Raw genomic sequence first — 12705 nt, forward strand, 5'->3', positions numbered from 1 at the left:
TGGGGGTGATTACGACTCTGTAAGAACCCCTCCCCGCTGCCATTCCCTCAGTGCTAAGTGTACCCCATTGCCTATCACGGCACCCCACAACGACAATGACACGGATGGCCATGTCCTCTTCCATCCCCTCTCCCAAACCCGCTCTGTTCATTTCACCTCACTCGGTTGATGGGTATTCTTGTTGTTAACGCATTCCTTGAAAGAATCTGGAATCTATAGTATTTTTTTTTCTTTTTTAACATTTTATTAGGGGCTCATACAACTGTTATCCCAATCTGGAATCTATAGTATTGGCTCCATTGCCTTCCTGCTTCATTCTTGGAAAAGCATTTCCAGTCAGATTTAATGAATCTGCCCAGGTTTGCTCTGTCTTTCAATAAAGTACATCTTTTCATGAGAGAGAGAAAAAAAGGGGTATTGGAATGTTTGTGGACCCGTGGAAAGGTCTGGTTAAAAGGGAATGCCCACTTTTGATGAGGCCATCGCAGGACTGGTTTCACAGGATAATATGGGTTGTGGCCATTGACTATGAGTTGACTTCACCTGTGCTCTTCATGATTTGCCAACCTAAAGAAAAAATGATCAAAACAGCAGATAGATTGGATGGCATGTAGTTTTCAGCTGTAACTATGGTTTGAAGTATAATTCCATCTCCATATGGGCTGTCAACACATGCCTCAAAGTGCACTATACAGGAAATGCCAGTAGGGTGAAATGTGCTCTTGGTACAATTTGGTATGAAATTGCACGTTCCTACCGTGTGCAAAGTTGAAAGGAAAGCCCAAGCCAGCCATCGCTGAAGCCAGTTGTCGATTGTAGATCCCTCCCCAAGGCTCAGGGCTGCGCTTCTTCCTTCAAGCCAAGCAGATGGCTATTTTAGATACATTTGTGCTTACCTTTGCAGTTTAGGGTTCTTATAAGCTTTTTTAAAGTATGGTATGTTTGGTGAATGGCTTATGAGATAATAAAGGAAATTAGAAAGGAGAGTTATTTATCAGCTCATCTTGATGTAAGAACCATATTGCAATGTTTTATACCAAGGGAATTTGAATTTACAACAAAGCATAACAATGATTTAACCATCAGCCCTCTATTTTTTTTCTTGAAGAAACTGTATTCCAGAGATTCAGAAGCTTTGCAAGATGACAGAACGTGTGTGTGGTTAACTTGGGAATAAGAATTCATTATTGTATGTGGTTAACTGGGGATTCAGAACTAGATAGTGAATTACTATGGAATTCACATATTTTCACCACCTATGAAGGGAATAGGTAGCTGATTGCAACAATCAAAGTCATGATGAAGTGGTAGTGTACTCTGTGTGATAACTGGTGGCTTTTCCTAGCCTTTCCCTGTGTGATTTCAGTCAAGCATTGCTCTGAACTTGTCTGCTTCTTCTGATACTTCCCATATGAGTATATTAGCTCTTTGACAAAACGCTAAACTTAGGACACAAAATTCTTCTATTAAGAAAAATAAATGGGCCAGTACCACTTTGGAATTACTTACCAAACGGTTGCTGTTTCCCCAAGGGCTGCAGGGGATTTCAGAGGTAGATGGAGATGAACTAATCTTCTGGATCAAAGTCCCTAGCCAATGTTCCTCTTGCTTACACAGTTTTAAATCTCTTCCAAAAGGACAAAACAGAATGCAAAAAACCATAACACAGAACCTCGAAGCAAAAGTGAAAATAACTCGGCATTGGCGGAAGGTGAACTCTGTTCATTGGGTTCTTTCTGATAGCCCTAAGGCCGGTTTGACAGCTTTCCTATATGCCGTGATTGTATTGAAGTCATGTGGGTTGCAGGCCATGGGATGAACCCGCCTCCCCTTTCCCCCAGCCCCCAAGGAAGTTGAACTCTAAGACGATGACTTTCATTTAGGGGGTGAGAGGAAGCAGCTCTGGTGGTACAATGGTGAAGCATTTGGCTACTAAATGAAAAGTTAATGCTTGGGCTTTTACCCTGTCACCAAACTGAAGAAAGCCTATCTGCTTCACTGTGGTTCCACCCCCACCCGCACCCCAGCCAAATGCACTGCTGCATCCTTTACACGACTACAAGTCTTTACGGGAACAGGCAGCCTCATCTTTCTCCCGTGGAGCTGCTTCTGGGATTGTATTGCCAACCTTTTAGTTAGCAGCCCAAAGCCTAACCCACAGCACCGCTAGAGCTCCAGCTTAGAAAAGTCTAAGGCGCAGTCCTGGTCCTCCGCACGTAGTTGCCTAGGAGTTGAGAATCCGGTCGGCAGCCTCTAACGACCTGGGTGGAGGGGATGGGGTGTTGTGGATGGGAAGAGTGGTGTTAGTGGCTCTCTTTTGTGCCTGTCTTTACAAACAACCCGCTGCGAGTGGAAGGATTCCCAGGAGGCTTTAGGTCGAGTCTTTTCTCAGCAGTTTTCAATCATGCGGAGAGGAAAGAGGTAGAAACCTATTCTTGGCAAAACTTAATGACACGTTCATTGTGTGACATTGCTTTCTGTAGCGTAATAAATACCACGAAATGCTGACACGAGCATTTCCTCGAGATTCTGCTGAGGGATCGAAGTGCAATGGGAATGAGGTTTAGGTTTAAGTAGAAAAGGAAAAGGCAGTAAAATATTAACTAATGTTTCCAGGAGTGGAAACATTTCCAAGGATGGAAAACCAGAAAGTTGAAACCAGAATACCAAGAAGTAATATTTTAAAACTATAACTCAACTTCACTTATGTTCATATAGATGTTCCAACTCTTTTCAAAATTTATTTTTATTGAAAATACGGTTTTTAGCAGGTGTTCCTATGACAACATGTGTTGCCTTATCAAGTCCGTATGGATTTTCATATGGAAGTCTTGAAACTTTGTTCAAAGATTCAACTTTCTTAAACCCATTTTTTTCCTTAAAGGCTCAGCTTTTTTTCCCCAGAATTGTTTTTCTTTTACAATATCCACATGTAAAATAGCCACTTCATACCCATGTCTATGCAAGTTCATATCAAGTGGTGAAAGATTGATTACCATCTGATCTTCCTCTCTTCCATAGAATGATAGCAGAGAGATGTGAGTAGATGCGTAGCACCCAAGCTCTAAGCAAACTCACTAGTGGTGAGTCAATTTGGACTCAGCCAGACCCAAGTATCTAAACATCAAAACCATGGGTGAATATCTGATTCCAGTAGCGGGGGAGTCAATTTTGACTTTTTACAACCCCACGTGGGTCAGAGTAGGATTATGTTCCATCGGGTTTTCAATGGCCTATTTTTCCAAAGTAGATCATGTAGCCTTTCTTTTGAGATGCCTCTGGGTCAACTTGAACTGCCAACCTTTCTGTTAGCAGCTGAACTTGTTAACCATTTGCACTACCCAGGGAAATCGGAATATCTGATCCCGTTGTTGTTAGATGCCATGCAGTGAGTTCCAGTTCATAAGGACACTATGTCCAACAGAGAGCAACATTGCCCGGTCCTGAGACAGCCTCACAGCCGTGACATTTGGACTCATTGTTGCAGCCACGGTGCCAATTCCTCTTGTCAAAGGTTTCCTTCTTTTCACTGTCCTCTGCCTTACCAAACATGATGCCCTTTCCAGCGACGTGTCTCCCCAAATACATGAGACAAAGTCTTGCCATCTCACTTGTTAGGAGCATTCTGCCTCTACATCTCGGAGGCGAATTGTTTTGGCAGTCCCTGGGGCTTTCGGTATTCTTCAACAGCGCGATGATTCAAATGCACCGACTTGGTCTTGGTCTGCCTTGGTCTTCGGTATTCAGTGTCCACCGTCCACATCGTATGAGGTGATGGAAACGCCATGGCTTGGGTCGGGCTCCTCCTTGCTCGTCAGCACTTTAAGGAGATCTTGTGCAGCAGGTTTACTTAATGCAGTACTTTATTTGAGTTCTTGACTGTTGCTTCCATCTATGTTGCTTATGAATCCAAGCAAGATGAAATCCTCGACAATTTCAATCTTTTCTCCATTTATCATGATGTTACCCTATCGGTCCAATTGTGAAAATTTTTGTTTTCTTTACATTGAATTATAAGGTCTAGTGAAGGCTGAAATCCTTGATCTCTATCAGCACATGCTTCAAGTCCTCCTGACTTTCAGCCAGCAAGGTTGTATCATCTGCATATTGTAGGTTGTTAATAAGTCTTCCTTTAATCCTGATGGTGTGTTCTTCTTCATGTGGTCCAGTTTCTCTGCTTATTTGCTCAGCATGAAGTTTGACTATGTATGGTGAAAGGATGCAATGCTGATGCACACCTTTCCTGACTTTAAACCACACAGTATTCCCTTGCTCTGTTTGAATGAATATCCCTTGGTCCATGTTCTGCATGAGCACAATAAAGTGTTCTGGAATTGCCATTCCTCTCAATCCTGTCCACAGTTTGCTATGATCCACAATAGAAACCTCTATCCGATCATTTTCTGTATTTTTACTGAGGTCCTAAGATTAGATGATTTGAAATTAGACTGTACACAGAGGCTATCTCGTCACCTTGGATGTGTGGTTTTGACTCCTCATAGGCTTCTATCACTTACCTCTGTAATTAACCACTTTGGAAAACAGAGGAACCATCAGTCCATTCAACATGGTGTATTGAACACCTCTCATATGTTCTGGACCATTCCAGTTTCCAAACCAAGCATGACAGGACACTGGAGGGTTGATTACAGTGTAATGAGTGTCATTTTTAGACCAAATTTGGTTGGACTGTCCTCAGATTGGAAAGAGTGGGATATGTAATTCTCCCGGTTTTCTGCCATATTTTAACATGCTTCATAACTAACTTTTTCTCAAATTATACCTGTTAATATGAATTTAACTTTAACATTCATTGAAGCAGGGTTTAATAAGAGCAAATTAAGCTCACCTTGGAATATGAGTATACATCCTGTTATATCTTCTAAGCAATGCTTGCAGAGGCAGGGAACAATATAATGCCATTAGCAGAATGTCATGTTTATTTTTCTCTTTCCTCTGAGACTTGATTATTTACAGAGGGAGCATTTTCCAAACAAGTGCCGATTCAAGCCCAGCCCAGTTTAATGTTATGTGTTGGTGTCTGTGTATGAGTGTATTCTGTGTTTCTGTGTCCATTAAGAATTTATATTTTCCATCACTAGATGGAGCTCTTTCACTTTAAAATGAAGTAAATTCAGTTGAGGGTTTTTGCTTTTTGTTTTGTGTTTATTGTTCCGTTGATGCAAAGAATGGTGAAAATCAGATTCTTTGTTAAATTGCCTCTGAGGTTCACAGTCCCTCTATGGATTCATAGGCATGGTGATGTGCTTACCCAGCCCATAAAGTAATAGCTTTTGAAATGATCATACCACTCAAAATACTTAGGCTCTTTAATGAGAAGTCTAATATTTTATTCTGTAGAAGCATTTTATGTCATATTTATTTGATTCACTTAAAGACTGGACAGAATTTGTAATGTGGCTTAATCTGTTGCCCTCTACACATACTTGATTTAAGAATCATTTGGAGAAACTTATAAAATGCCAATTTCCCCCAAACAAAAACAAACAAAGATAATAGTGCCATTGAGCCAACTCTGGCTCATGGTGATACTATAGAACAAAGTACACCTGCTCCCTGGGGTTTCTGAGACGGTAAATCTCTCTGAGAGCAGGCAGTTTCATTTTCTCCAGCACAGTGACTGGTGGGTTTGAACTATCAACCTTTTAGTTAGCAGTCGGATGCTTAAGTCATTACTCCATCAAGGCTCCTTCCTTGAGTCCCAGGAGCCTGTATTTTAGCATGTGTTACAAATGAGCTGTGTTCGCAGGCCATGTTTTGAGTAACACTGGCTTCTAACCACCCACTGCAGTGGCGATCGTTTTCTGTATAGATTAACATCAACGTCAAACCTACAAACCAGAGTTGAATATAGCTGGAACCGAAATGTTGAATGTAGACAGTTCTTTATGTAAATCTCGCCTTCGGGAGTTATGATGAACATGATACAGTTTATTGACGAAGCTTTTCGTTTACTTAATTGTGGCAGAAGTTGGCAAGAACATGACAGAGACAAGATGCTTCTTGTTAGGATGCAGTAGGGAAAAGCCATGATTAGGAGCGTGCCGTGCTTGTATGTGTGGAAATACCTTTCGCCTCCTTTGAGGTCCTTCACTGTATAATACCAGATTGTGAACGCTTCAGCCAATCTTAGAGCCTTTCAGCTTCCCAAGCCCCCACGAGCCAGGAAGTTTTCAGAGGTGAGAGAGGGAAAGTTAGATAACAATGTGCGGCAAAGGGCCAAAGGCCAAGAGCAAGCCCTGGGAGAGACAGCCTGAACTGAGGGTCAGGGCTGGAAAGATGGCATCCACTCAAATAAGCACAGTTGCTGTGAGGATGGCTCCCTTGAAGGTCAGAGAGCAGTGTTGCATTCTGGAACTGTTGTCAACCAGGGTTTTGCCATCTGCACTGGAGGAAAGCGTAGCTCTCAGAAAATAATTCCTTCTCGCTCTCTCCCGCCTCCTCTCGTCTCTCTCTTTTCCTTCCTTTCTCCACCTGTCTTTTCCTTTCTTCTTCCAGCCTCCTTCTTTTTCTCTTTATTTTTTTAATCACCCAGTTACACCTTGGGGGACATGATTTATAGCTGTTCATCTGGGACGGGACTTCAGGATGAAGGGACCGCTGTACTCCACAGTTGCGTCAGGTGGTTCCCAATCCTTGTCCTTGAAAATGGAAGATTTCGGAAAGTTACAGGACTGAAGCAGAACTACTTCTGAATTCTGAAAGGCACCCACTAAATATTGGCAAGCTCTGGGGAGCCCTGTTGGGCATAATAGGGTACATGGTGGGGTGCTATCTGCAAGATCAGCAGTTCAAAGTCACCCTCTGCTCTGTGGGAGGAAGATGAGGCTAGTTTCTAATCCCACAAAGGTTTCGGGTTTCAGACACCTTCAGGGGCTGCTGTCCTGCCCTGCGTGGCCACCATGAGGAATCAGCTGGATGGCAGGGGGTTTCTTGGTTCCTTTTTTATTTTTTTAAGTCATAGATCTGATTCTTACCACTTAGTACATTTTAAACATTCTATAAATGTGGAGATTAGCTATGTGAATACTGTTAATCTCTGTCTTTGTTTTGCTGCTTTGTTCCTAATGCCTATAGCTCATTCTAAAGCTCACTGGTGGCATGTGGGCTGGGCACTGTGCTGCTTACCACAGAGTTGGCAGCTTAAACCCGCCAGCAGCTCCTCAGGGGAAAGATGAGGTTGTCTGCTCCCAGGAAGATGGGCAGTCTTGGAAATCCCATGTAAAACCCTACTTAGGGTCACTGTGAGCTGGAACAGCCCATGGAAGTGCATTTGGTGGTTAATTTGTAGACCTTTGTGCCTCCCCAGAATGGTCATGCTCCGCGTCAGACGGGCACATGGATTCTTGGGGCGATCTGGAAACCCAATAAAGAGAGAATTGAAAAAGTGCCACCAGCATCTTGGGGCCTTAGCCCTGTCTGTCCCTCCCCCTGGAAGATTCAAGCTTAGCCAGCTGTCTCCCCCCTTGAAGCCTCTCCTCAGACCCCTCACTTTCTCACTTAGGCCTAACACCACCGAACCCAGGACTCCTCGTCTTTCTTCGTTTTAAAAATTGCATTTAAATTCTAATATACTGGGTTTTTTTTCATTTGATTCACATGCTCGCACATCTCATTTCTGTAAGCACACATGGGGCTTTTGTCTGGTCTCTTCCCTCCCCACTACCGGGAGCAGAACCTGGGTCCTAGAATAGGTACTCAGGAAGTAAGTATGGAATGAAGAGATGCTCTTCCTGGTAAAAGTTAACTGAAGTGATGAACAATGGCTATATCATATATTAATCACTCAATACAGATACTGAATAAATGCTAAATAAACACTCCTAAGAGTAAGCAACAACCCCCCCACACACACACCACCATATTAGCCTGTAATCTAAATTAACTTAAATCATCCTGTGATTTAAATATGGATCAAGAGTTGTAGGGCATTGAAGTATATTGGCCAAACCTGGGAGTGGCTTTTGGGGCAAGTTACTGAAAGTTCCTTTGCCTTAGTTTTTCCTAACTACTAAGACTACGGTGTGGATGCAAGGAGTGAGCCTTAGACACTGCCCCAAGCATTCATTTAGTAAGTGGAACTTATACATGCGTCACTTGTTTAAAAGTAATTACATGATATAATTATTTGAAAAGTAATCTAAGGTAAGCGGTTTTAGCCAGTTCTCAGAAGGAAAAAAAGCCACACATATGCACCATTTGGATATTTTGCCATCTTCTTGTTTGACTTCCACGATAATGTGCCTAGAATGAATCAGATCTTGGGTTGCCTAATCCGTTTTCTCATATCACGACATGTGTTTAATAGCAAAGAGTTTGGGAGCTTCATGTGACGGCTTTGCTTCTGGTTTCTTACAGATCCCCATATTAAGGTTTCTGGAAAGAAGGAAGATGTTAAAGAAGCCAAGGAAATGATCATGTCTGTCTTAGACACAAAAGTAAGTGCATGTTAAGGACTCGGAGCTATCAGAACCCTGTCTGTGCACGGGCTCCTTCATGCTGTTCCCAAAGAGCCACACTAGAAGAAGCAGGACTAAGCAGCGGCGGTTTGTGAAATAACACGTGTGTGATTCTGCAATGGATCTAAAGATCTGCTTAAAACTTGAATGGTCTCTCACCTTTGGGTAATTGATCAATATTATGGATGCATATAGGTGCACATGTGTATGTGTGTACATGGATGGATGTTTGTGTGTGTGTATGTGTGTGTGTGTATACACACACACATGCACACACAAACACACACTCTTCAGACAAAACTATTGGCACTTTTAACAATATTGAAAAAATAACAGAAGAAGCATGATGCCACACCCACTTTCCAGATTAGTTTGGGGTAACGATGAAGAGACTGCAAAGTGTAACATATTTTCCCTGATAAGGCCAATACAAAACAGGACTGATCTTCCCTACGGCTGTGTGGCCTGCGGTGTAGATGTGCATCTCTGTGGGTGACACAGCGTGGATATTACTGCTTGCATCCCTTCCCACATGCAAACCCACTTTTACAATCTATTCCGATTCATAGTGACCCAAGATAGGATTTCCAAGACTTAAAGGTGTCAAATTGCATGCTAATTTTATAGGACTTCTTTCATATACACGTCTAAAGCAGCAACGGGCTCAAACACAGTAGCGATTGCGAGGCCGGTATGGGCTCCAGGTGGGTTTGGGTGCATCGGCTGCAGGGTCGCTATGAGTTGGAATCAGCTGGATGGTACCTAACAACACAAAGCACTTGTTAGGTGCCAGACACTTTGCCAAGCACTTTATATTTTATAAGTATTGACTTGTTTACTCCTTATAGCCAACTCCACCCAGAGACATTAATTTGCCCAGAATCGAGAGCTGATAACAAACCTTGTGAAATGTAAAGCCAGGTTTCCTGATCTTTAACCTCCGTGTGATGCTGCCTGGTATTTCCTTGTTGTGAGGACTGATGCCTTCCTCTTTTGTGTTCACTTCTAACCTCTATTCACCTTCTAATTATTAAATATTTCTAAACCATCTTCTTTTCTTCCCCCCAAACAGAAAGGCTATATCTTGTCCAGTATTTCTAATGGTAAACTAAAAGAAGAATTAAGTTTGAACACCAAAACATTTAATGAGGAGATGTTTGAAAACCAAGAATTGAGAAGGGGAAAATTCTTGGTAGTTTGGACATCTTGCTGCATTTTCACTTTCTGAAGTTACCGTCTAAAGACTGGCCTTTTCCAGTACCATCCTTATCCACCAGGAGAGCTTTCATGTCGGTCTTAACATTTTTATAATGCAAAATTCCCAGAATGTAAGCACACGGATTCAGAGACGAACACCGTGTTTTCATTCCTCATGTCTTGGGATTTTATATCTTGGCTTATTATAACATCTTACATTTGTCTGAGTTACTACGTGAGGACCTTTCACTGCTAGACTGTTTGAGACCTCTTCCTCACTCTTGACAATCTGTGTTGTCAAGTTCAACACAAAACAACATAGACTGTGAGGAGGCAACACTTGTAAATTCTTCCCTATTCACAGTTTAGAGCTTGATTTACTTTTCTATTAATTTAATAGTATACACACATTTTCAGTCTTGCCATTTTAAGTTTTCATAGTTCAAGTATAATGTTTGTTAAAAAGAAAATGAGTGATTTATTTGTAATTGTACTAACTTTAAGACCTAACACCCCCCTCCCCCAAATTATCCTGGTAAACAGTGCATCTTTCTATTTCTTGTGACAAATTTATTTAAAGTGAGAATTCATTTTTTATAGTCAAAAAGAAATAGAAATTTTATCATACAGGAGGATTTTTATTAAGAAATCTCTGGTTTTCTAATAGGCCATTTTGTTAATGTTATTCCCCGAACAGAAAATATGTTGGGGTTTGTTCCTTCCTTTCTGACACATGAGAAATAATAACATTATTTCTGTGTAGAGCAACCGGGTCACACTGAAGATGGATGTTTCACATACAGAACACTCTCATGTAATCGGCAAGGGTGGCAACAATATTAAAAAAGTAATGGAAGAAACAGGATGCCACATCCACTTTCCAGATTCTAACAGGAATAACCAAGCGGAGAAAAGCAACCAGGTGACTTTTCTTTTCAAGCAAACTCTTATGGGATGGATCACAATCTTAATTTTCAGAAGGCATATTGCTTTTGAGAGATGAGAGCCAGTCCCCACCCACAGCATCAGTTAGATGACTTGTACAAGCCTACAAATTGAAGGTGCAGAGCTTTCTTGAGAAGATGAGCTGTAGGTGGAACCCAAAGTCTTTTATTTTTTAATTTATTTATTATTATTTTTAACCCAAAGTCTTAGTCTCTAAATGATTCGTAGAAGACCAGATAATAGCCATAAAAAACAAGAACCTTAAGAAAAGACTCAGCATGTCCCTTAGGAATGGCCCTGGACTCCTGCCTCGTTCCAGCGCCTGTCTGCTCTGTGGATCCTGGCTGCGCTGCCCCACCAGGCGGTGCCCTAGGTTCTATCGTCAGATCTCTTCTCAGCCATCACAGTACTAAGCATTGTGTTGAACAGAAAGGTGACTGGATGTGGTCTCTTCTCCTCCCTTGACAGTGGGCTGCTTTCATAGGGGACTAGTTAGGCAGACCGAGCGAGAAGCAGGGCAGTGTTCAGACTGTTTACAGACTAACTGGTGGGCATGGTCACCATCCCTCCGAGTGGTGTTTTGGAACACTCCTTCCTCCAGTACCAAGATTAACTCTGTAGTAGATGAGTCATGGGAAGATCCGTGGGCTTGGGGCAGTGATTACTTACCAGCTAGCAAGGGTCCCTGACAGCACAATAGTCAAGCATTTCACTGCTAGCCAGAAGGTTGGTGGTTCTAATCCACTCAGTGGTTGTATGGGAGAAAGATCTACAATTGATATGTTCCCATGAAAACTCAGAGCAGACGATGCTCCAAGGTTTTTACGTGGGGTCACTGTCAGTTGAAGTGGACTCAGCTGCCCCAAACAATCATAACAGAGTTAAAATATGTATATTTTGAGATATAGTACAGCCAGACCATTTTATAGTGGCATTGAGCTCATATTCAAAGAGTTAAAAGAAGAAAGAAAATGAAATGTTGAAGACTTATTTGAAGGGGAATGACCTTATGGGAGGTATGAGGTGTAGGTAAGTCCAGGAGGTGATGTAGATAAGTTGACGTAAATCCTCTGAATTTCTTGTTAAAAGGAAAATTCAAATCAAGACGTCTGTATTGAAATTTCAGATTCAACCTTTTTTTTTTTTAGCAAGTTCACATTAAGTACAGGATGCAGATAACTGAAAAATGCAAATATGGAATCAACTGAAATACACCGGACTTCTTATTTTCTTATTTCTACAGGTATCCATAGCAGGACAACCATCAGGAGTAGAATCTGCTCGAGTTAGAATTCGGGTAACTACTTATTACTTTAATATTGCAAACCAATGTCAGCAATATTTGCATTAGAAACAATTTAAAATATCATATTTTATTTTCTTTATAACCAATAATAAATCCAAGTAAGTATGAGATATCGACAAAGTTGTCTTTTGTCTACTTTGGCATTTGTTATCCCAACTTTTTGTAGACTTAAAACAGTTTTTTTCTATATTATTTATAAAGAGCCTTGGTGGCATAGTGGGCTGCACATTGAGCGGCTGACTTTAACGTCAACACTTTGAACCCACCAGCCCGTCCATGGAAGAGAGATGAGGCTGTCTGCTCCCATGAAAATGTGGCATCTCAGAAGCCCACAAGGGCAGTCCTGTGGAATCCTGGTTTAGATTGCTAAGGTGGCTAGGGGCACTGTATTGGTCATTGCCTCTGCAGCTCTTGCGTAGAACAGGTAACAGGACGTGTACTCTTATACCAATGTCACTGTGGGGTCAGACTTGGCCCCATGGCAGTGAGTTTGGTTTTGGTTTATGCCGTTATAAATCCTTTTCCATTTAAGATGTTTTTTAGAGATAATCTGGATTGAACCCAGTTCCATTTCTCATATGATGTTGAAGTGATCAAAAAGAAGCCTGAGGAAAAATGCCACGGTCATTTTAAGTTCTAAACACTCAGGTTTTACAAAATGTTCCTTTAAACGATCCAAAACACTTGATATGTGACCTACCAATCTTGAGTCTATAGTAAAAGTAATTTGTACTTCAGAATCTCATCCTCAAACAAGAGCTCATGCATTAGATAGGC

The 12705-nt window shown here is 41.6% G+C and overlaps 1 protein-coding gene across 1 annotated transcript in view; it reads left to right on the forward strand.

Annotated features, from left to right (window-relative positions):
* Positions 1-12705, forward strand: part of BICC1 (BicC family RNA binding protein 1) — a 326903-nt gene that overhangs the window by 268190 nt on the left and 46008 nt on the right. The window contains exons 4-6 of the mRNA XM_013004286.3: positions 8380-8459; positions 10441-10599; positions 11866-11919. Coding sequence (XP_012859740.1) covers positions 8380-8459; positions 10441-10599; positions 11866-11919 — 293 coding nt within the window. The remainder of the gene's footprint in view (positions 1-8379; positions 8460-10440; positions 10600-11865; positions 11920-12705) is intronic.

Source organism: Echinops telfairi, unplaced genomic scaffold, assembly GCF_000313985.2.
Source record: "Echinops telfairi isolate 266 unplaced genomic scaffold, ASM31398v2 ScPeMD7_70;HRSCAF=299, whole genome shotgun sequence".
NCBI classification, from domain to species: domain Eukaryota; kingdom Metazoa; phylum Chordata; class Mammalia; order Afrosoricida; family Tenrecidae; genus Echinops; species Echinops telfairi.